Source organism: Capricornis sumatraensis, chromosome 19, assembly GCF_032405125.1.
Source record: "Capricornis sumatraensis isolate serow.1 chromosome 19, serow.2, whole genome shotgun sequence".
In the NCBI taxonomy this organism is placed as follows: domain Eukaryota; kingdom Metazoa; phylum Chordata; class Mammalia; order Artiodactyla; family Bovidae; genus Capricornis; species Capricornis sumatraensis.
In genome coordinates, this window is record NC_091087.1 from 41605924 (window position 1) to 41631172 (window position 25249).

The 25249-nt window shown below is 52.8% G+C and overlaps 1 protein-coding gene across 1 annotated transcript in view; it reads right to left on the reverse strand.

Annotated features, from left to right (window-relative positions):
* Window positions 1–25249, reverse strand: part of CCDC33 (coiled-coil domain containing 33) — a 139334-nt gene that overhangs the window by 35307 nt on the left and 78778 nt on the right. The window contains 3 exon segments of the mRNA XM_068990971.1: window positions 11052–11245; window positions 24593–24625; window positions 24628–24661. Of these exon segments, the coding sequence (XP_068847072.1) occupies window positions 11052–11245; window positions 24593–24625; window positions 24628–24661 (261 nt within the window).

Sequence of the window (25249 nt, forward strand, 5' to 3'; positions counted from 1 at the left end):
GAGATGGACAGTGATACAGGGCAGCAAGAGCCGTCTCACTAAGGAGCGAGCCAGAAGGCCATCCTGCCCTCTGCCTGCCTTGTTTGCCGGGATGAAGGAGGACATCATGAAGACCAGGCTTCTCACTCCACAGAGGAGGGAGGCGGAGGCCCAGAGAAGGAAGGAGTCAGCCAGGGTGTCTCCTCCAGTCAGTGGCAGAACAGAAACTGGGCCCCAGGCCTTCAGATGCCTTTCCTGTCCGGTGCTCTCTCAGTTGTTAATTTCCTTTCTTCCCGGTGGCCCCCTCATCTTCTCCCCTTCTGAGCCCAGTTCTTGGGTGCTTGGGGATAGGCCCTGATTTGGCCAATTTCCATTTTATAGATAGAGAAATTGAAGTCCAGAGAGGGAAGAGACTAGCCCAAAGGATCCACAGTACCTCTTGGTGAGATACTAGACCAGGGTCCCACTTGGGGGATATGGAGACACACACACACACACACACACACACACACACACACACACGTCATCGCCACTCAACAGACTGCTTTTGCAGGAACAAGTTCACTCACCTACACTTCTCTTCTACTGGCAAATCAATGATCCGCCACGGTTTTCATACCAACAACTCCTGACAGCTGTGCCGTCTGTGGACTATACCTGGCATTCTCTATGAAATGTGCCCTTCCTGGCACTGAGGTTAGGGTTAGGTATACTCCCCTCTGTGCTCCTACAATCCCCTGAGCCGACTGTTCCCCAGCCCTGGACATACTCTCCTCCTGTGAATTCTGATGTGTCTCTTCTGTCTCATCAGAAAAGACCAACTCATTAGAAAAGACCCTGGTGCTGGGAGGAGAAGAGGACGACAGAGGATGAGATGGTTGGATGGCATCACCAACTTAATAGACATGAGTTTGAGCAAACTCAGGGAAATGGTGAAGGACAGGGAAGCCTGGCATGGGGCAGTCCACAGGGTCACAAAGAGTCGGACATGACTGAGCAATTGAACAATGACTCTTCTGTTGAATTGGGCTTCCTGAGGACAGGGACCTTTGTAGGGGGTCATTATCATGTTGGGCTTCCCTTGTGGCTCAGCTGGTAAAATTCGCCTGCAATGTGGGAGACCTGGGTTCAATCCCTGGGATGGGAAGATCCGCTGGAGAAGGAATGGCTACCCACTCCAGTATTCTGGCCTGGAGAATTCCATGGACTGTATAGTCCGTGGGGTCGCAAAGAGTCGGACACGACTGAGCGAACTTCACTTCACTTCACTATTATCATGTTACTGTCACTTAACCTGGGGATAAGCTTCTGGAAAGGGATCAAAAGGGAAGGTCTGGGTGAGTTGTGCCACCTCTCTCTTTCTCTCTCCATCTGGAAGGACCCCATGAATGCAGTGACTATTAATTTTTCTGCAAAGTGGACAGCCCTTTACAGTTTCCCATGTACCGCCATCCACTCTCTTATTAATCCTCTCAAAAGCCTCAAGGGTCGGGTAGGGGGAGAGGATTCCTTCCTTTTAACAGATGAGGTGGACTAGAGAGGTGGAGTGACTTTTCCAAGGTCCTACAGCTCCTGAGTGGTGGAGACAGGACTCAAACCTGTTATAGCTGTGCAGATGAGTAGATGGGTCTGCAGGGGGAGATAACAGGGCCTGGCACAGAGTAGATGCTCAAAAACCTGGTTGAATGAATGAATGAGTGAATGAATGAGCAAGTGAGCTCATATGCCTGACTGCAAAGTCCACTGGGAAGGGGAGTGGCTCAGGGCATGTGGGGTGGGGGAGTGCCTGACATTTTTGTTCCCTGTGCCCACATGCCCTTGTCTTAGCCCCTCAAGCCCCACTCAGACTCAGGGCAGAGCTCTTTCCCCTTTGCAGTCCCTGGGGAAGCGCAGTTTTCTAACTCACCTACCCAGGCTGGCTCACTTCCCTTGGCCTCTGCAGGCTCCTCCCAGTTAGGCTGGGGGCCTTCTCCGTGGAATCATGTCTCCTCATCTCTAGGTCTGCCCTTGACATCTGTGAGGCCCAGGATAAGGGCATAAATAGAGGCTACCAGCAGGTGCCCACATTCCCCGATAAACAGCTATCTCCTGGGCTTATAGGCATCCCCAAAAGTATTGGATCTTGGGAGGATAGACTTTGGCAAGAGGTCTGCACAGCCCTCAGAAGCAGGCTCAGGTCCATTCAGGCAGGGAATTCTGAGGTCTTGGATACCAAAAGACTGGTCTAGACTGTGAGGCTTGGGCTCCAGAGTACACTTATCTGGCCCTGTGGACCCCTTGCTCTCTGGGGAGAGACGAGGCTGGGGGAAGCCCAGAAAGGGCCCTTCTAAAACCTCAGATATGTAGATGACACCACCATTATGGCAGAAAATGAAGAGGAACTAAAAAGCCTCTTGATGAAAGTAAAAGAGGAGAGTGAAAAAGTTGGCTTAAAGCTCAGCATTCAAAAAACGAAGATCATGGCATCCGGTCCCATCACTCCATGGGAAATAGACGGAGAAACAGTGGAAACAGTGTCAGACTTTACTTTGGGGGGCTCCAAAATCACTGCAGATGGTGATTGCAGCCATGAAATTAAAAGACGCTTACTCCTTGGAAGAAAAGTTATGACCAACCTAGATAGCATATTCAAAAGCAGAGACATTACTTTGCCGACTAAGGTCCGTCTAGTCAAGGCTATGGTTTTTCCTGTGGTCATGTATGGATGTGAGAGTCGGACTGTGAAGAAGGCTGAGCGCCGAAGAATTGATGCTTTTGAACTGTGGTGTTGGAGAAGACTCCTGAGAGTCCCTTGGACTGCAAGGAGATCCAGCCAGTCCATTCTGAAGATCAGTCCTGGGATTTCTTTGGAAGGAATGATGCTGAAGCTGAAGCTCCAGTACTTTGGCCACCTCATGTGAAGAGTTGACTCATTGGAAAAGACTTTGATGCTGGGAGGGATTGGGGAGCAGGAGGAGAAGGGGACGACAGAGGATGAGATGGCTGGATGGCATCACGGACTCGATGGACGTGAGTCTGAGTGAACTCCGGGAGTTGGTGATGGACAGGGAGGCCTGGCGTGCTGCGATTCATGGGGTCACAAAGAGTCGGACATGACTGAGCGACTGAACTGAACTGAACTAAACTGAAATAATCTAAGGATGGTATTCCTCCCCTGTCCTGTCTAAAACCCTGGTTCCAAGGGCCCTGGGGACCTTTCCTGTGGCCAAGCCACTTGCCACTCTGGTCAAGGTGTTTAGAAAAACAAACCCACTCCAGCAGCTAGTGGCTTTCTCTGGACTGGCTACTAGTTGACCCTGGGCTCCCCAGCAGCTCCAGGGGCCTGGCAGGGGTGTGGGATGGTGTGGGAGGGAGTGAGCCCACACGCGAGAGAGTATGTGCGCTGGGGGAGGTGGAGCCAGCCTGCAGGGGGCCTCGCTCAGCTGCACACACACACACACACACACACACACACACACACACCCCAAGACAATAAATCGACAAACACTTAATCTCTCTGCAAATTGAAACGAAGCTGTAAATATCTGCCTCATCCCAGCAGCTGAGTTATGAGTCTCGTTTATTAATCTCTTTAGTCCCAGGTGATGGATGGAGGAAGAGAATGGCCCACCGGGGAGATGCCGGAGATGGGGGGAAGGAGGGAGAAGAGGGTCAGGGGTCTGGGAACAGCCCTTCTGTAGAAGGGGTCAGAGTGGGGAGGCCTGGGAGATGCGTGCTTCCCCCCTTTCATTCTCTGTCTGCAAAAGCCCCACCAACACAGTGACTATATAAAGCCTCCTGTAAAGTGGACAGCCCCTTACAGTTTCTAATGCACCGTACTGTCATCCACTCTCTGGTTAACCCTCTCTACAGCCTCAAGAGGTTGTGTATGGGTGGGGAGGGGGTGGATTTCTTGCACTTAGCAATAAGAAGACAGGCCCAGAGAGGTGGAGTGATTTATCCAAGGTCACACAGCTCTTGAGAGGTGGAGATGGCTCACGGCTGAGAGAGGGGGGAGAGGAGGAGTCTGCAGAGGGAGATAACAGAGGCATATAGGATGAGATCCTTGTTTCTCTCAAATGCTTGGTAAGCACCTTTTCCTCTCTCTCTCTGTAGGGACTGGAGGAGGAAGGACAGAGAAGAAGCAGAGTGGAGCTGGTGACGGCTTTCAGCCAAGCCCGGGAGCTGTGACTGCTGCACCCTCACAAGATTTATTTTTAGACAGCCCCCGAGTGCTAGCATGCAGGGCTTACCACTCGGGCTGCAGGAGTGCAGGGGAGGAGCTGAGGCGGGCTGGAGTCCCGAGAAGACCTTCTACCTGCAGGAGCTGGGCTCGGGATGGGAGTGGATCTGGTGCCCGTGTGCGATGAACACGTATCCTTAAATGAGCCTTAAGCCAGGTGGACAGAACAGGGGCGCTTGTAGAGTGACAGGGACAGGAGCCTGACCTGGCAAACGGGACCACGGACACTGGGCAGTGGAGGCTGAACTGTGGAGACTGGGGTGTTGGAGCAGGAGAGATGGGGTGACAGTGATGTTTCTGGAACACAGCTGGTGGTCCATGGGGGCACCAGTCAGGGCCATCTGATGGAGGCTATGAGGGGCACCAGAGGCTTGCTCTGTCTCTGCCTCCATCTGTCTCTCTTGCATCTTTCCTCCTCCTGTGGACCAAAGATCTGGGTGGGGCTCCGACTCTCAGGACCGGGCAATCTGCCTCCCAGGGCGGGCTCTGTGTCACTCTGGTTTCTGGGGGCTGACCCCAGGCTCTTGGCCTTGTGATGCTCACAACCTCAGCTGATGTTCCTGCTACTAGCTGCCACTGATGTGCGTGGCATCCATACTTGGGGACCACTGTCGGCAGCTGCCTCCTACCCAGGACGCATCACCTGCTACCACACGGTGCCCGGGGAGCCGAGGTTGTTGCTGAACCTCACCTCAGTCTGCAGTCCTCTTCCTAGGCCAGAGCCTGCGGGCAGGACCAAGGCTCCAGTCACAGCCCAGGGACCCCAGGGGGCTTTGGAACATCTGCTCCAACCTCCTCCGCAGACAGAGGAAGGGACCGGGGCCCAGAGAAGGGAAGGGAGTTCAAGGTCACTTCAAGGAGGAGTGCTGTGAGTCTGGGGCACAGTGTGGCGCTGGGCTGACAGGTGGAGGGTATATGTCCTATGGCTGTGAGGGGCTGAGGGGGCTACTACCTTGAAAGCAGCAGGGCTGGGGCAGGGGTAGGGGAGAGCCCATGCCATGACCCCATCCCGATTTGCCTGGGACTCAGGTTTAGCTCTGCAAGTCCTATGTCCCGGGATCCCTCAGTCTTGGGCAAACAGGGACGGCTGGACTCCATAAAGGGCATGCCAGGCAGACTCGCAGGCCCAGGCTCACAGGTGTCTCTGCTACATGCCAGCCCTTTCTGATGGCTCCTCACCAGTTCCATTTGACCCTGAGAGGCAGGCAAGGCAGGTAAGTGGTTCTCTTCAATTACAGAGGGAGAAATCAAGGTCCAGGGACACAAAGGGCTCCAAGTCACCCTGGGAAGGCACAGCAGAGCCAGCCCCTCTCTGCCTGGCTGGGAAGGAAGCCGTCCCTGGGCTGGGAGGTCTGCCCTCGGTCTCCCGAGCCGCCCCCTCCACAGCTGTGTGACCTGGAAGGAGCCACAGTGCCTGCCGCCTTCCTTCCTTACCTCATCCTTGAAATGGGGCCCTTTGTCTTGGGGAAATGACGTCTAGAGGAGTTGAAGTCAACCTACCAGGTTAAATGGGGGTGGGGACAGCTGGGGAAGGGGACACAAAGGAAACGGGGGTAGGCGGAGATCAAGGGATCATTCAGGGTTCAGCAGACTCAAGAGAGGAAGAGAAACAAAAGTGTGATGCTCGGAGCAGGGCAGGCATGTGGGGACCAGGAAGGAGAAAGATGAAGGGAGGGGGTTAGGCTTTCAAACAGAGAATGAAAGAAATGAGTTATTCCAGTGCGGTGAGGTTGGAAAAACTCCACTGAATCTTTAAACAACCCTCGTCAATTATTCATTCATCTGCTGGTATGAGGGCCCTCTGGTCTGCCACAAATCTCCTCTGAGCAGTGGAGGAAAGGAGGGAGGGAAGGAAACAGAGGGGGCATGGTTTGGGGGGGCACTGGAGGAGAGAGACAGAGGAAAGGGCAAATATTTCCCGGCTACTGTGTACCTACCCTGCTCCTCCTACCTGCTGGGAACTCCCAGAGCTGGGTGCCTGGGCCTCTTCCCACCCTACCCCACACCACCACCTTCCAGGCCCCTGCACAGCTGGGCACACGGCTGGGCACCTGGTGCTGGGGCAAGTTCTTTTTTCCTGGCTGGTTGGAGAAATTGCAATTGGAGCTGCTGGGGAACAGAAACCTGAGCAATGGCAAGGGTTTTACAAGCCCCAGTGAGTGGAGCTGCTCTGTCTGGAGGCTGCCTGGGGCCCCTCATCTATTGCTTGGCTCAGTAGGAGGTGGGCTCAGGGTGTCTAGGGAGCGAGCAGGGAATGCTTACAAGTTGTTTGGAATTTGGAGAGTTAGCATGTTTGGGATGGCTTTAAAAAAATTATTTATTTATTGGTCTGTGTGGGTCTTAGTTGTAACATGTGAGATCTAGTTCTCTGACTAGAAATTGAACCCAGGCCCCCTGTATTGGGAACTCAGAGTCTTAGCCACTGGACCAGCAGGGAAGTCCCCTGGGATGACTCTTAATATCTCATTCTTCACCCTCACTCAAAAGCCTACCTCTTCCAAAGAAGGCTCCCTAGGCTGTTCAGAAGGGAGGTGAAGGCTTTCTTTAGCTCTGCCCAGGACTAACTCTGGACTCAAGGTCACACTCACAAAGGCCCTGACCCGGGTGGGTCCACTCAGGACTGGCACTTTGGACCTCTTGGACAGAATGGAACTTGAAAAGCCTGTGTCAAAATCAGGTGTCTTGAATGAAGGGAGGAAGAATTGACTGCCCTGAAGGCAGATCCAAGGGCACACCAGGGCACACCAGGGCACACCAGGGCAAGCGCGGCCAGTAAGGGAAGAGGGGTGTGGGGTTGGGACAGGCAGGCCCAGGGCGTCAGGGAGCATCAGTGGTATCCTCCTGGAAGAGGGGGCACAGACCCTGTTCTCCTCCACTCCATTCTCTGTTCCCAAGGTGATCCTTTCTCCAGCAAATGTTCAATTTCCTATTAGGCTCTGGAGGAAATCAGCAGCAGAATCGTTTCTGGGCTCTGGGGAGTGTGCTCAAGACCAGACACAGATTAATGACTCCTGGAATCAGGTGGTGCTGAGAGGCTCCAGTCCAGATATAGCGGCTGAGAGCCGAGGGACACAGTCAATCGTGAGCCCACCGCTGTCCACCAGGCTCCGCTTCTGCTGACCGCTCCCTGACGGCACATCCAGGAGTCACGCACCCGTGACGGTGCCATGTCTTTCCACATTCTGTGGCTGTGTCTACAGTGTGCACACTGCCGTCTTTGCCCACTGCCGTGCTCCGTGGCTGTGCCTTCCTCTACGCCGGCTGTGTGATATCATTGTGTGGCTTGGGTCTATTGCTGTGCAACGAAGCTCCACAGCCCCCTGGCCGTGGCCTATAGCTTGTCATTGTGTCTCTCGGTCACATGGCTCACTGATTGCTATGTAATTTTGTTTGGTTGCTATGGAACCCATTGCTACATGCGCCCTGTCACGGAGCTGTGCACAGTTGCTACCCACCCACGGTCTAGTCCTTGTTCCTGGGCTCTGCTGGCTGCATGAATGCTTGTCTGGCTCCTGCACTGGTCCTTCGAGGCTCTGGCTAAAGGCTTGGAACTGGAGCTGGGGGCTGAGTCTCGGACTCAACCAAAGCAGAGGTGGGAATAATCAGCATGGTAAATCTGTGCTGATAAGAGACAGAGAGAGACAGAACAATGATGCCCTGGAGGACGGAGGCTGGGCTGGAGGGTAAAGGGAATGGAGACAAAAGTTAGCAGAGAATAGGCTGGAAGCTGGGCCTGGGACAGGATGAATGGGAAAGAGATCCAGGCAGGCCTGTTGCCTGAGTACTCTGAGTGTCTGAAGGATCCAGTAGCATCAGGGTGGCCAAAGGGCCCAGGGCTGGATGTGTGGGCCTCTGCAGCCATCTGGTGTTCACTCGGCTGTGTGCAGGACACCCTGGGGTGGTGGAGTCAGAAAGCCTCGGGCAAGGGTCGTCCCACGGCTGGGCTTCCTCACTGACATCCTTTGCAAAATTAGGAGACTGTCCCGGATACCCTCTCTAAGGTTCTTTCTGATGCCCTTGTCCAGCTAGGAATTCTCTCACACGGTCCCAAAGCATTTACCTACATCTGTGTAGAACCAGGCCTGCCCTGGGCCCTGGAGCTCAGAGATGAGGAAGCCAAAGTGCTCTTAGTTCAAGTTCTGGAAGGTGGTGGCTAAGGGTACCGAATTCAACAGGAAGCTAGGGCGAGAAGCCAGTGCTTGAGACCTTGCCACGTACCCAGCAAGGGGGAGGATAGAGGACTGAGTCCACCAACGAGGGTGCTGCAGTGATACCCAGAGAGGGCATGCTGGAATTAGTTCTCCATATAGACCCAGCTCACAACACCTCTGACAGGGTACAGGGCAGCCCTGAGCCCCCTTGTTCATACTCAGAGCCTCCTCACATCCTGCCTTAGTGCCCTCGGGCCACTTATTTCTCCTCCTACCCCCTGTCAGTCATGATATTTATTCAACCCCTCGCTCAAAAAGGGTTCCTCCTGGTGGCTAGCTTTGACTTCTCAAGTGCAATATGGACTCATCTCCACAGCTTAATGCTTTAGAGAGGGTCAAGACTAGCCGGCCACTATCCAAGTTATTATCCTTTAAGTATTAGAGGACATTAAATATATATATATAAATAAAATGTTTAAATTTGCCCACCTATTGGATCCATCCTATATGTAAAGGCCCTTTCCCCTCAGCTCTGTTTTTTTTTTCTCCTTCTTACCCCCATCATTGCCATTAACACCAATGCATTTTGTATGCAGTATGAGAAGTCCAGCTCAGCCCATTCCAACACTTTCTATTAATAAGTCATACCCTCCCCCAACCAAACACAAAGACCATACTAAGTTATCTCTGTCTTTGTGCACGGGTGCTAAGTTGCTTCAGTCATGTCCGACTCTTTGTGAGCCTATGGACCACAGACCACCAGGCTTCACCGTCCATGGGATTCCCCAGGCAAGAATAGTGGGGTGGGTTGCCATTTCTTCCGCCAGGGGATCTTCCTGACTCCACGGATTGAATCCGTGTCTCTTATGTCTCCTACATCGCTAGTTCTTTACCACTAGCGCCACCTGGGAAGCCCCCATCTCTATCTAATTTCTCTCAAATAATCCAGAGCCGCTGACTTCAACTCAGACCTCAGATCCTCTGCCAAGCAGAAATGTTCACCAGACTCCAAACCAGAGAGGGCTGCCATGCACAGTACCCGGAGTGGGGCCCATACGGCTCCCTCCTTGGTCCCACTGGCCCAGCACCCAGTTCTACTCTCTGGGAGAGTGTGAGGTCTGCATCCAGCAGTAAGTGGGGCCTCACTGGGTGATGACCGAGGCTTGGCTGGCTCAGCATCCCCCAGGAGACCCCCCGGAGCTGGAGGGGTGAGGGGAGGAGAGTGCCCTGGAGGGGTGAGCTCTCTGCACGGCAAGACCAGGGACGGAATGCCTTTGCCTTTCTCCTTCCTCCCGGTCTACCTTTCCCCTCCTGTGGCACCTTCCCTTTTCCTTTCTTCCCTGTTTCCCCTCCTCCTTTCTCCCCTGCACATCCTCTGCTCAGAGACACAAGAGGGGTGTCATGTCATGAGGCCAGGCTGTAGGGGCAGCAGGCATTGGATTATTCACACTACCCAAAGTCTCCAAAGTCAGGCCTGAATCTTTATTTTCAACCCAACTGATGGGTGGGCTGGCAGGTCAGGCCTGAGAGTCGCTTTCCCAGGGGGCAGAGGTGAAAAGAGTGAATGTAGAAGATGGCCTGAGTGCTCTGGGTCTCCAGGGAGGGCACCATTGGGGGTGGGCAGGGGCACTCCACGTGGGGGCATCCTGGCACACCCAGTGGACAGCTCCCTCCCTATTGGTCTGATGGGACGTGTTCCAGGAAGGTGCAGAAGTGCCAGGGGAAGATGCGGAGGCTGTCGGTGGCGAGGGGTAAGTCCTGAGAAGAGGAGGCCCAGGGCTCCCCTAGGGGCTGGTGGCCTCGGCTCGGGCCTTTCCTCAGTGTCTTCCAGAGCAGTGTTCCCCATGGGATGCGCTGGGGGAGAAGGGAAGAAGCCATGTGTGATTTCACCCATGGTGGCTGGGGCAGGACTTCAGTGGGGGCCCTGGACGGTGCTGTCTTTCTGGTGGCCAGTCTGGAGCTTTCCGCCTCAAGGGGCTGGGACTGGGCCATGACCCCTCATCCAAGGAAGGCATCATTTCAGCCACCTGCACCATCCCTCTCCCAGCATCTGGTCAACAGGAAGCCAGACCAATTCCCGGGACTAAGGGCAGAGACTCTGTGACCCAAGACCGAATCTTCTTTTCTCTGAGCCCCAGTTTCCTCTTTCGAAAGTTCAAACTCTCGGGGGCTTCCCATTACCCAGAGGGCGAGCTCCCAAGGAAGTTCTGTGTTGATGGCAACTTGAGTCAGAGGAAGGAACCCAGTCTTACAAGTGTGGCAGGGGTTTGTTTGGGAAGAAATCCCTGGTGTGTGTGTGCTCGGTCGTGTCTGACTCTTTGCAACCCCCTGGACTGTAGCCCGTCAGGCTCCTCTGTCCATGGAATTTTCCAGGCAAGGATACTGGAGTGGGTTGCCATTTCCTCCTCCAGGGGAATCTCCCTGACCCAAGGATCAAACCCAGGTTTCCTGCCTTGCAAGCAGATTCTTTACCACTCCGCCACCTGGGAAGCGCAAATGGGAGTTCCATTCAAAAGGAAAAGAGACTAGGTAAAATGAAGAATTCACCCATTTAGGGTGACTCACATACAGAAGGAGCCTAAAGGGAAGGTCCACTGGCCACCTAGGAGTGAACAGCCCACAGGTGGCTGGCAAGCCCCTTCCCCAGGCCCAATCCCCACTCTGGCCCTTCCAGCCTGGCTCGGAGGGGAGACATTCACCGTTTCTCGGGACACCTTGGGCACCTGAGACTTGGCCTCTGTTTCCTGCCAAGTGGATGTGATGGACCCAATCATGCAGCTCACCGTGGCCTTGGACCAGAACTCACGGATGACACCCAGCTTCTCATCTAAAATCTTGGGGTCCAGTACGGGCAGGCCTTTGCTGTAGTTTGGTGTCAAGTTTTCTGGTCTTTGTGGAGAGAAGGTGCAGAGACGTGGCTCTGTGACTTTTCTACCATAACCGTGCCATTCCACACCCCCAGGCCACTCCTCTTCATGGCTCAGGAGGCCTGCATGCCTGGCCCCTGTCTACCTCCGACCACCTGCCTCCTGCTCACTGCGCCCTAACCACACTGTCCTTGCCTTTCTTCCAACGAGGAAAACCTTGCCTGAAGCTCTTTCTCGCTTCAGGACCTTTGCATCTGCTGTTCTCTCTACCTGGAGAGTCCCTTACGTCTTTACATGGCTATCCACTTCTCATCATTCAGGTCTCAGCCCAGATGGGCTCTTCTCAGAGAGGCCCTGCCTTGGAGATAGAGGCCCATCCCAACTAAAGTAACCCTTCCTCCAATATATTCTATCCACACTATCCCATTTTACTGTCTTCACAGTATTTACCAGAAAATTCATTTTCAAAAAATGTGTTTCCTTGTTGACTGTCTGCCTCCCTCCTCCATTCTCCACACTAGAATGCAAGTTACTAGTGAACAGGGACCCCATTTATCGCTAGTGTCTGCCTGATTGTAGGTACTCAAGAAGTATTTGTGGTTTTTTAGCATTTATTTTATTTATTTGGTGTGCTGGGTCTTAATTGTAGCACATGGGATCTTTGATATTTGCTGCCGGGTGTGAGATCTTTAGTTGTGGAATGTGGGATATAGTTCTCTGACCAGGGATCACATCCAGCCCCCTGCATTGGGAGCAAGGAATCTTAGCCACTGGACCACCAGGGAAATCTAAGAAATATTTGTTGAAAGAATAAATAAATTGTGCCATCTGTGACTCCAACCCTTGGTGTAATAACAGATTTGAAAACCTCTCTGCTCCTTTGACACCCTTTGCTTTGTAGACTTGCTTTCCTTTCCATCTCCTCATCTCACCCTCTCATCTTCTCTTCTCTGATGGGCCTCTTTCTCCATCCATGTTGTTTTTCCTAATTCTCTTCTTCCTCCCTTGGCATGACTAATACTCCCATCTCTGCTTATCCAGAATTTAACCCCACTCAAATACCAGCCCCTCCAGGAAACCTTGAGAGTCCCTTGGACAGCAAGGAGATCCAAGTAGTCAATCTTAAAGGAAATCAACCCTGAATATTCATTGGCAGTGCTGAAACTGAAGCTCCAACACTTTGGCCAACTGAAGCAAAGAGCTGATTCATTGGAAAAGACCCTGATGCTAGGAAAGATTGAGGGCAGGAGGAGAAGGGAGCAACAGAGGATGAGATGGTTGGATGGCATCACTGACTCAATGGACATGAGTCTGAGCAAACTCAGGGAGACAGTGAAGGACAGGGAAGCCTGGCATGCTGCAGTCCATGAGGTTGAAAAGAGTTGGACGTGACTTAGCAACTGAACAACAGCAACAACCAGCAACAACCCTTGATGGCCTCCACACACTTGCTCGAAGCTTTTCTGGGTTCTCCCAGCCCAGCAGCTGGCTTTTTCTGCTCTCACAAGCATGTGTGTTAAGTCAGTTGTGTCCAATTCTTTGCGATGCTATGGACTATAGCCCACCAGAGTCCTCCGTCCATGGGATTCTCCGGGCAAGAATACTGGGATGGGTTGCCGTGCCCTCCTCCGGGGGATCTTCCCAACCCAGGGACTGAACCTGCATCTCTTGCACCTCCTGCACTGGCAGGCAGGTTCTTTACCACTGGCACCACCTGGGCAGCTTTCTGCTCTCACATTTTCCTCCGATTCTAGGTTTATTTGCCACTTTTGTTTTTCTGGCAAAACTTTAAGTTGCTCAAGCTTAGGGATATGTCTCATACTCCCTTTGGGGAGAGATTACTTGAAAGCTCTGTTGAAAATCCATGTTAGCCTCCAAAATGTGCCCACTGTTCAAAGAACTGTGTAGTCAGTCTGAAGTTTGCAGGTACCTCAACAGTGACCCACTTCCACCCTACTTCAGCTGTTGGAATCCTGTCTTGGCCACACAGTGGACAAATTATTCCACTGTCTAGAGTGTTGTGCTAGGAGCAAATTGAACAACGGGCACCATGCCAACCAGGACAAACGTGCTCAGCGTTAGACATGCCCGAATGTCTGACCCTGAACAAAGCAGAACAAATGCAGGTGGTCCTCTCTTTAAGTGGATGCTCTGTATGAAAGTCCACACATATGGACCAGTTGAATTAGGACAACGACCCTTCCCATTACTTGTGCATGCATGCACGCTCAGTTGCTAAGCTGACTCTGACTCTGTGACCCCATGGACTATGTAGCCCACCAGGCTCCTCTGTCCATGGGATTTCCCAGGAAAGAATACTGGAGTGTGTTGCCATGTCTTTCTCCAGGGGATCGTCTCAACCCAGGGATAGAACCGCTTCTCCTGCACTAGCAGGCAGATTCTTTTACCACTGAGCCGCCAGAGAAGCCCATTACCTTTAAAAATAAATTTGGTGGGGATTTCCCTGGTGGTCCAGTGGTAAAGGACCACCTTCCAATACAAGAGACAAGGGTTTGGTCCCTGGTCGGGGAACTAAGATCCCACATACTGAGGGGCGACTAGGCCCAAGCATCACAACTACTGAGTCCCTGCACAATGGAATCCATGAGACACAACTAGAGAGAAGCCTGTGCATCACAATGAAGATCGGTACCCCGCAACTAAGTCACAATGCAGCCAAATAAACACATAAATAAGTAAATGCTTAAAAAATAAAATAAAATAAATTTGGTGCACAGAACTTCATTAACAAGAAGCATTTTCAGGCTTGCATCAGCAGATTAAGGGACATTCATACAAGTACAGAGGTATCCTGTCCAGTCTGGGCCTCACCCCCCCCCCCCCCCATCAAATGGGTACCAGGAGAAAGCTGCTGTATGAAGACTCTGGGGATGGGAAGAGTGAAGCACTGGGTGACCTCGAGGCTGACGTTGGCACTGACTGCACTTCATAACCAAGACTTCTGGGGCTGTTTTGTCCCTGGATGTGAGGCCTGGCTGTCTCTCTCATCAGCTCCTCTCAGTAAGTTTCATTCATTCAGAGACTCCCCACCGAACATGCCCTCTGTAAAGCATCTGAGTCAGATGCTTTGGGGTTTTCTGGTCGTCTGTGTGTTTTAGGTAGTAGAAAGCACCACGTCTGTCTCCTGTTTGGAACAGCTGAACACCAGACTGGCTGTAGCAGAAAAATGGCAGAATGTGTACCGGTTGGATGGATAGGTGGGAGGATGCAGGAGAGAGGGAAGGAAAGAATAGCTAGCCAGAGCAAAGAGTGGCTCCCATTCGACCAGCTGGCCCCTGGGACTGGGGTGAGATGCTGATTCAGGACCTATAACGACATTTCTCCTCATTTCCAGGCAGAAAGCCAATCTGGATGCCCTGGATTTCATAGACTGCCATCTAATCCAGTTAGGGGAGGAAGTAGAAGTAATGAAATCAAGGGCGAGGTCTCCAGAGGTGCCCCCGTCAGTTCTGAAAGCAGGGACACATTGCTGACAGTGTCCCTCCCCCCACAGCCTGTCGGCCTGATATCCACCCTGTGTGGTCCCAGTACCAGGTGGGTCAATTTGGTGACCCAGAGCCAACACTTACTGGACCCCTGATCAGGGCTGGGCACTCACCAGGTACTACTTTTATGTGGATTCTGAAATGTATTATGTATAATTCATTTAATTTCATCACAAAGATAAACATGCGACAGACCCCTCAGTCCAGACCACCCCATCAGTTGCTGGTGGGCAGAGGGGTTGTTCCAAGGAGGAGGAAAGGAAAGGCAGGGTATTTACGGACTTCAGTCATACCCCCTGTGGACTCCCCGCGGCTCTTTCTACAGCCTCTGCCAGACTTGGTTCCCGCTCTGTCCTCTCCATGGCTGGCCCTGGCCTCTACCTGTTTCCACAGCTGCTTCATGCCAGTACCTCCTCAGCCCCCACTGCTGCAGGCCTACTGCCCACATTTCCAATCCTTGCCCCCATCAGCTTTGCCAAGTTCCCTCCCTTCCTGGGGGTTGGGGCAAGGCGGGTGGGAGACTTTTCTAGAAAAATCTCTTTCACTTCCGTATAACGCAGGCTCTAAAGGGAAGGTCAGAGGCAGCTGTTCCAGTCATGTTGATGTAAGAGGCCCCAGGACCACCATAGCACCTCACATAGTGGTTGAATGCTCCCCAGTCATTCCCTTTCTTTAGGGCCAACACTGCCTGCCCACATTTTAGGGAGGGGGGCGTGCCCTCCTCTCCTTGCTCTTCATGGGATGGGGCTTGTCTGGCGCTACAGGCAGCAGTGAGTCAGGCTGAAGCAGTGCTAAAATGGGGACGGAAAGAGGGTGGGGCTTTGGGGACTAGCTCTTCCGTATTCAGGTCCAGCCTTGCCTTGCTCTCCTTCCCTTCTTCTAGGTGGGGGAGGAGGCTGCTGGTTCACCCCACAAGCCTGCTTAGTTGCTCTTCTGCTGGTAAGCTTGGCCCTGCCTGCGGAGGAAGCCTGGGGCTGACAAGTGGCCCCCGCGCTCTGTGGCTCCACGGCTACAGCACGTCTTGCTTCATTAGGGCTGTAATTGGGAGACTTACTCTGAGAGCTCAAAGTGATGCACAGCCGTGCACTGGCTCAGACTCAGCGCCCAGCCCACCGCTCCTTGTCTTGCTGCAGCTGCCCCACACCACATGAGGCAGGGAGGGGAGAAGACACCCCTTCTTTATCCTTCTCAGCCCTCGCTGTTCCCTGCAGAGGAGGGTCTGTTGAGACAGACCAGGCCAATAGCATTAAGAGGCTCAAGGCGTCTTGGGTCACTTGTCTCCCCCCTCCCCCGCCCCCCCAGCATCTTCTGCCTCCCTCCTACTCAGTTCATCCCCTAGATCCCTGATCATGCAAAATGCAACAGTTCCAACCTGCCCTGGCAATTACAGACTAGCCGGGTTGCAGCTGCTGTCCTCGGTTCTGAAAGTGCCGGTCTTGAGGGCTGCCTGCCTCTCGCCCCGCCCAGAATCTTCTTGCTGGAGCGCACAGGCCTCTTAATTCAATTAGCTGGCCCTGAACCCTCCCCAGGGAGCCTGAAGCGGAAACTGACAAATTCTGTTTAACAAAGACATTTGTCCCCCGCCCTACTGGCTTTGGGCTCTGCCCGCCTGTATCCTGCTCATTAGGTATCTAACAAAGTGCGTCCCGAGAAATCTGCTTCCAATCGCTAGTAATTCACTAGGCCTGATGCAATTTTCTCCCTGATAAGGGTGTCTCGCCCGCTGGCAAGCGCTGTAATGAGCCCTGTGCCGTGGATCCCCCTCAGTCGCCGCTTTGTCATTTCCTGTGGCTGCAGTTGTAGGTTCTTATCTCTTCAGCTGAAGGCGAGGCTCAGGCAAGGAGTCCCTCCAAGAGGGCTTGCCACCTCCCTTGAATATCGAAAGCCTCATTTATGACAAACCATGTGGTCTGGCAGCTGCAGTGGGGTTTGAAGTTCTGAGTCTGTCTGCCAGCCAAGAAGGGCCCAAGTGTTAATCCTCACTGGGGCCATGATTCATTCTCCAGAAAATGGTGTCAGAGGGTTAATCTAAAAGCAAGTTGTGGGGTCAGAGGAGGGGAGCCAGTGATAAAGATTTTTAAAAAATTCTGGCAGAGATTTTAGTATTAAATAGAGCCCTGCCTATGGCTCAGTGGATAAGCTGTGGGCTTTCTCTTGTTAGCCTGAAACCTTGTCTTTCTGTGCTGAATCTTTCCCCTTGGGTTCCCTCTATTCGTATCTAGAGAGATCCGTCCAATGTATAGATCAAATCACATCTTACTGCTGATCAAACCTCTTCCTCAGCTTCCTATTGTGTGTCTACGTGTGTTAGTCACTCAGTCATGTCTGACTCTTTGGTACTGTGGACTGTAGCCAGTCAGGCTCCTCTGTCCATGGAATTCTCCAGTCAAGAATATTGGAGTGGGTTGTCATTCCTTTTTCCAGGGGATCTTCCTGAACCAGGTATCAAACCTGAGTCTCCAGCATTGCAGGCAGATTCTCTACTGTCTGAGCCACCAGGGCAGTCCAGCTTCCTACTGCTATATGACAAAGTCTAAACCTTGTATCCTGGCATCCAGACACTCCGCAGTCTAGGCCTCATCTAACCCTCCAGTCTTGCTGCCCACCACAGTTCCCTCATGTCCCATGCACTCCAGACATGCTTCTGGGGCTTTGCACTTGTGGTTCCCCTGTCTTGCCCATTTCCAAGCCACTCTTTGAGGCAGAGTGTAAACCATGCTTCTCTATGACTCTTCCCCTGTGCTCAATGCGTCTACCTTAGCTAGAACCCTTAGCGAGGTGGGTACTGATGCTCTTTTGGAGTGCTTTACTGCTTGTGCAGGTGAGGGATCTAATAAACGGCTGATGAATTCATGCCTGAATGACCTCGGCTGGACCCACGGCGCTCATGGTTTGGCTGAAAGGAGGTCTAGGCTGCGGTAGTCTGGCTTTGAGATAGGGAAAAACCCAAGAGCAGCCTCCACTTTCTAAGAAGTTTGGTCTGAAAGTTTCTGCCCAGTCTTACTTCCCCACCTCCCCTTCTTCAATCCATCAGCTATGCATTGGGCTCACGGGAAGAGGAGAGCAGGCCAGAGGAAGGCCCAGATGTCCAGTTTCCAAGTCTGTATCCTGACTCAATCCATTCCATCTGTGGCTGGGAGTCGTAGGCTCACACTCAAGGCAGCACGGGGTGATCAGGGAGGCATTCAGGATGAGCCTGCAGTGTGACTCTGGGTTCAGCTCTGGGTTCCCTGACCTGGGAGCTCACAGGTCTTCATTTTCTCTATCTTCTCTCCAGCCCCCAGCTCAGGGCTCTGGCCTCTGGAGACGTGATTGTCTGTCTGTTCTGCGTTTCTTCATTCCCTGAAAAATTGCTGTGAGACCAAATGTAGTGTTGGTGACGTTTATCTTCAGCACTCGGCAAGGCCTCCTGATGTCCTTATGGATGGGAATCTGGTGGAGCAGCTGTCATGAGGGGCGGGCGCCGAGTGATGGATTAGCAGGGCTCTGTCGTTCCCCTCCCCCAGGAGCCCTGTCCTCATCTCTGATGAGTTCAACGTGTTTGTCAGCGACTTGGGTGAACAATAGGAAGCACTCGCTTTACTGAGCGTCTGCAAGACCCTGTGCTGGGCACTTACACACGCTCCCTCGTTCAATGCTCACTACATTCCTGGCCGGTAGGGATCACAGCCCCTTTCTATAGATGAGTAAAGTAAAGCTTAAGGTGGCTAAGATCAAGTGGAAGATTCAGAACTCAAACCCAGTTCTAAGGATGCATCTTTTTTTTTTTTACTGCACGTTGCAGCAAAGTGTCCTAACCATGTCAACAGATGACCTGGAGCTTGGGGTGGGGTGGAGGCGGGGCTGTGAATGTGTGACCCATGATGAAATCAGAGTCCAGGATGATCTCAAGTCCAGACAATATGCTGAGACACAGAAGGTGAAATACCGCAGGGAAGAGAAGCCCTGCTTAAGTTCGAAATGGAGCAGCAGAAGGTCAAGGTGAAGATGTGCTGCCTGACAATGGCTCACATCCAGACTGGACTTCTTGGCTCTAAATGGGCCCCCACGGCCTTGGTTAGTAATCAAAGAAAGCAAATGATAGGCTTCGGCTGCACCAAAGGGGAGAAAGTATTTGCAGCAAAAGGGTGCTGGTCCTATTCTACCCACCAATACGGATCCAGTTCCACAGTTTGCAGGGGACACTTTAAGAGGGGTGTTGGCAAGGTGAGGTGAGCAGGAGGGTGAGAAGGGAAACACTCAGTGTGACCAAGGACAGTCAGAGGAAGGAGAGTTGGTCAGGCTGGAGACGACGCCAGTTTGCAAACAACAGGGCTGACCTGGGCATGGGAGCTGATTTCTCCAGAGCTGATCTCAGAAGGGAAAAGGCAGGACTGGGAGAGGGAACTGGAGAGAGGTAGGGAGGAAGAGGCCTATAAGGGAACTGATGGAGACTGGAGAGGGCTTCCTGAGAGGTAGTGAGCTGCCTGTCATGAGAAGTGAGCAAGCAGAGTCTGTCAAACCTTGTGTGTTGCAGGGAGTGTCAAAAGTCCTCTCTGAGGCAGGGAGCAGCGTGGGAAGGTTGAATCATAACCAACAGCCTGTGCAGGGAGTATGGAGCACCTCTGGGAGGGGTTGAGGCACTGTGAAAAGCAGGCAAGAGCCTCTTATGGTGGGATGGTGAGCCCTGCCCCAACACTGAGCACCTGTGAGCCAAGGGCCAGGCGGGCCCTGGAAAAGCACAGGCTCTGCCCTCTCACACATCTGTCTCCAGCTTCCTTTGGTTGTATGGGAAGATCTCTGAATTGGGCCTAGAGTCTGAGCAAGTGGGGAAAGGGTACCTGGGAACTGGAGACAGACAGACAATTTCTCTGTCTCTTGCCATGTGGCCTGGGAGAATGGGAGGACAGGGAGGGAGGGGGCTCAGGGTGAGGTTCGGGGCTGGGGGTAGGGCAGGGAAGACAGTCAGGGATGTTGTGAGGTTGAAAGAGGGGAAAGAGTATTTTATTTCTGGATTCGCCATTGTCCTTACAGTAGCATTTCCAGAGCTGAAGTCTTGGGGGTGGAACTGAAGCTTCCAGAGGATAGAACTGACTGAGGAGGCAGCTGTGCTACCCTGGACACTGGGTCTTCTGGGCAGCTGGGCTTGGTGAGGAAATGGAGATGAGCTTGTGTTGGGGCTTCTCTGAGGACCAGCCCCAGGGCTGTCATGTGTGGTTTCCAAAAATCCATAAAAATTCATCAGATGTCTGCGTGGTTCTGCCTGTCACCTGCCCTCCACTCCACATTTGTGAAACAGCCACTTGTCCCCACTCTGGGCTGGTCTCCAGAGAGATCTTTGTAAGTGGGTTGAATAAAAGCACCAGGGCAGCCTTTTGCATGGCCTCAAAGCCCTGCCCCCCACCTTGAGGAGAACAAGGAGGGGGAAGGTCAGATCAGATGAGACTTTGGGAGCCACCCTCAGTGGGGAGAGCAGGGGCCACCTCTGCCTCTCCTTCAGTGCACCCTGTCTGTGACAAACCCAAGGAAGCAGCGGGCTTTGAATCCTCCAGCAACTCTCAGGGCTGTGGGCTAACGAGAGGTGGCTACCCACCCGAGAGGCCCTACCTTGCCTGGTGACCTGGCACCCTGCTTTGGCAAGACTCTAGGTCCCAAATCCCAGCCCCAAGAGAACACCCAGACAGTAAGGATTTGTCCCACCTTGGGGGGAGGCGTATTTCCAGGCAAGGAGTCAGGAGCTGACACAATGAGCTCCTACTGTGTGCAAGCCAGGCTCCCATCCACATAGTCAGCTTAGGAAACCCAGTCAGTGATCTCACTTCAAAGAGGCTGTCTGCAAGCTGCAGGGCACCCAGGATGCTGTGGGATCCAGAAACCAGTTCATTAAAAGCGGCAGACTGCTTAGCCCGGAGAAGCCCAGACTCCTGGGAGACAGATTGCACTCTTCAAAGAGTAGAGGCCAAGATCAGAGAGGGACTGGAGGAGGCTATGGGTTTATTCATGTATGTATATGTGGAGTGGCCATTGACTCCTGGGTTCTCAGAGTCGAATAGACCTCCAAGGTGAACTCCCACTGAATAGGCCATGAAGAGAAGTTTTCCATGTATATGCAGGTGTCCATGTTTTCCTAGGTTTTGTATCTGTGTGTAGTTATACGTGTATGTACTCATCTACACACACACAACTCCAGCTTAAGGCAGGTCACTCTAAGCAGCAGGTGTCCATTGAGGAGTTCCATCGGAGGGAAAAAGCTTAACCCGTCACCAGCAGAACCAGCTTCAAACCCAGTACCCCAATCTAGGAAACAGCTCTCTCTTGCCATTGACTGTGATGGCAGGCTTGGTTGTGTAGTCTGCCCACCAGCGTGCTGGAGGGCTTGGAAGGAGGCTTGCTGGGGTTGCGCAGTGGCTCCAGAGGGCAGAGTCAGCAGCCTGGGGCAGAGGGAGAGCCCCTAGAGGCAGGGTGGGCTCAACGTGGAGAGAGCACTTCTATCAGCTGTAGCCACTGAACCATGGGACTGGCTGCTTCTGGAGGTAGTGAGCTCCCGACTGGGCAGAGCAAGAGGAAGAGGCTGGGATGACCATTGTGGTGGACAGCATCACAGAGAGTCCTGTCCACGTGAGCTGTCCAGAGAGACACTTCTGTGGTCTCTGCCTATTTGGAAGTTCCACAGTGGTGTTGTTCCTGGAGCTCTGAGAATGGATGATATGAGAGCTGTGGCTGCGAGGAAACTGTGTTTACCAGAAGGTCAAGTAACCGGGATGGCCTGTGCCCAAATCTGCAGGGCATGTACGTTCTCAGGGAAGAGGCTGGAGTGCAGAGATGAAGGCTGCGTGACTCCCACCACAAATTGGTGGGCAGCACATTAGGTAGACCAATAACATGGAAGGAACCCATTCTTCCTTGATATAGCAGCTTGGCTGGTAAGCTTACTCGGAGAGCCCAGCAGATGCAAAGAGCCTGTCCAAATACTCCCTATCATGTCAACTCATTTGGGGTTCATCAGGCCTCGTATCCTGAGCTGATATCTGCTTGTGAATTGATTTGCTCATTGTCTGGTCCACACTCCCTGCCCTCTAAGAATACAAGCTTTGTGAAGACAGGGCCTTTTATCATCTTTTTCCAGGTAAGACCCATAAACCTAGGACAGTATTGGTTACATAGCAGGTGCTCAGCAAAGACTTGTGGTTTTGTGGAAAACGGTGGCGGTGTTACAATGAAGACAACGGTGAGGAGCGGAGCCGGGGACGCGTCCTTTAGGTGGAGCTGCTATACCCTCTGATCTCTTCATCAGCACTCTCCTACCACCCTTAGGGAGGAGGACGCCAAAGGGCTCAGACGCTAGCAAAGAGCCATGTCCACACCTGAGGAGGGGGAATTCAAGGCAGGCGGGCTGCATGTCTGCCGGCTCCTCCCTCTCCTCATTGCAGTCCACAAGGGCCTCTGAAATTCTAGTCCTCGTCAAATATATGTGGGATAAAAGAAAAAGTGATTGGGTTACCAAACCTGCAGGAACCTTATGCCAAAGCCATCCATGTTAGCTCTTCATATTCAGGCCCCCACATTGGACTTCAAGATTCTAGAATCAAAGCGAGTCAGTTATTGGCCAATTCTCAGATGGTTTCGCCAAGAAACAGTTTAACCACAAAAAGATTGCGCTTCTGCGTGCGCCAGTGCCGGTGTGAAAACATCTGTGTGTCAGTTTGCATGTGTGTGGGGGGGCATGCATCTGTACGCATTAAATGTGCACACCCTTGCAGAGAGGTGTGTAAGTTTGTGTGTGTGTGTCTCTGCATATGTGGTTGTCTATGTGTGGGTTTTCAAATGCGATCTTGTGAGAGCATGTGTAGAACTGTGTGTGTATGAACACTTGGCTGCAGAATCTGAATTTCCTTCAGTACTGCTTTCCTGGTCCACACCCAATCTTGATCCCCTTTCTTGTCCTTTCTTCTCGGAAATCCATTACCGAAAGGTTTTTTTTTTTTTAAACCCGCCTCCAGGGGGAGGGGGCTGGGAGAAGGGGAAGCTAAAATCACAAGGCCCAGATCAAAACACTCAGCAGCTAAATGAATTCGGCAGCATTTTCCCGCATGACTTGGAGGGATAATTTAGTGAGGCCGCCAGCTGGAAGGAAAGGGATTAATTCTGCACTTAGCGCAGCTCCAGTGAATAATTCATCACTGAGACCTTTGTGCCCAGCCCCTGGGTGATGGAGGAAACATCCTGCCCACCTGCCTGTTGCCTGCCTGGGTCCCCCAGTGCCCTGACCAGCAGCACGTGACGCTCCTTTCTGTCCTCAGGACACATGTGCTCCAGTAAATGGGTAGAAGGTGGGACGGGGGCGGGGGTAAGGAAAGGGCTGGCGGTGGCCTGGCACTGACTGACTCCAGACCCTGAGAAGAGCCGTGGAGGGTTGAGCTCCAGTCTGGGACATTTTTCTCCGAGGACTCTGCTTCCCCTTCCTTGGGGTCTTTTGTTGCTTCTGTGTCCTCCCCTCTCGGTAACTTCTCCATCTGTCCCTGGTTTGGTGGTGGTGGGGGGAGGGTAGACATCAGGTGGTACCCAACAAACCCTCTGTGACCAAGAACCATAGGAGGGCGATGCGGAGCATTCCACAGTGGGGAGTGCTATGGGAGGTTTCCAGCATTCACCAGAGGGCTTGCGGGGAGACACTTTGGGGCTGGTACCTTCCCAGATACCCCCTCAGATGCTCCCACACGGAAGTCCCTGGGTTCTTCACAGGTAAAGTCACAGGACCAAGTATTACCCTAGAGCAGGTGGCTCTTTCTCCTGGTCTGGGAAGCCAGCAGGAGTGGACTGATTCAGCCATCAGCCCCCTGCAAGCATTTCCGGGGTTCATGGTCCTAAACTGCCCACATTCCAACCTCCTGCCTCTCTCAGCACCTCAGAGGGAAAAGTGGAAAGAGTTCAGCCTATCATGTGCCCTGGTGCCAAGTGACCCAGGTTCAAGCTGGACTCAGAGCTCAGGTACAGCTGCTGGAGGAAGAGAACCCGTCCATCAGACAGGGCTCAGCAGTGGGCAGGATTCCAAAAACGAGCCTCCAAGATTCCATACCCTAAGCCCTGAAACCTGTGAATACGGTGAGCTATCACTCCTAAAATTATGTCACGTGGCACCGCGGACCTCAATATAGAACATCAGCAGGAGCCTGATCGAGTCACAGGAGCCCCTTTACAAACAGAACATTCTCTCTGGCTGCTGACGGAGGAGAAAGTCAGAGTGCTTTGCTGTGGGAGGGGGGTTTGACATGCGGGTGTAAAGACGGAGGAGGCATTGTGAGAAAGAATGTGGGTGGCCTACAGGAGCTGAGAGAGGCCCCCGGCTGAGCCCAGCCAGTGAGGGAACAGTGACCTTAGTCCTGCAGCTGCAGGGAACTGGATTCTGATGACAACCTCAGTGAGCCTAAAGTGCCCCCTTCCTCGGAGCCTCCGGACAGGAACAGGACTCTGCCCATATCCTGTATGCTGATTTCAGCCTTGCTGTATTGGACTCCCTAGCTGCAGAAGTGTGAGCTCATACATGAGTGTTGTTTTAAGCCACGAAGTTTGTGGTAGTTTTTACACAGTGACAGAAGCGAACATCCTAGTTCATTCACTCCTGTAGCATCTCGATCCCAGGGAGCCAGGCTTGGCATGGGAGGAGTTAGAGGCTGACTCCCAGGTCTGAGTGGCCCTCTGTTCTCAACTCTTTCCTCCTAATCTGTTTTTTTCAAGCCTAAACTCACCATCAGGAACAGCAGCCCTCTCCTTCCAAAAGCTCCTGAACAAGGTCAGCAATTGAGAAGGAGGTTGCAAGCCACTGAGAGGCTATACAAGCTGGCGTGTGGGCTGCCAGGCCCTGAGCTTTCCCTGACCCTGGTCTTACATCAGAGGAAAGCACCTGGAAGGAGAGATCCACCGCGGGGCCTCACTATTTATGGTTTTCAGCTTGGTGTCCTGGGGAGGTAAAGGGAAACATTGGTTGCGCTGGCCAGGGCAGGCAGCTGCTGCCACTGCTCTGCCCGCTGTCCCAGGTTCCCTAGGACGGTGCCTGGTGGAGGCTGTGCCCAGAGGGTGGAAGGGAGGCAGGAGCTGGTCTCCTACCTCTGGTCACCCTAACTGCTTCCGTACCCCCCTGATCCCAAGCCCGCAGGAGAGTTGACTGGCTCCTTCAGGCTTGCCTCCTGGTGGAATGGGGAAGCTCTAATTTGTTGAGGTCTGTTCGTGACTACCCACGACAGTATTCTTGCCTGGAGGATTCCATGGACAGGGAGGCTGGTGGGCTACAGTCTGTGGGGTCACAGTTAGACATGACTGAGCACCTAACTCTATCTATTATGTCAGGGTGGCCAAGATATCTTTTTAAAATTACTTTTGGTTGCCAAATTATGCTTCTTTGTTTTTTATGAGTTTAATTTTTTGGCCATGCCACATGTGGGATCTTAGTTTTCTGATCAGGGATGGAACCCAAGCCCTCTGATTTAGAAGCTCAGAGTCTTACTGGACCAACAAGGGAAGCCCCTTGACCATAGTCTTTTAGGGAAA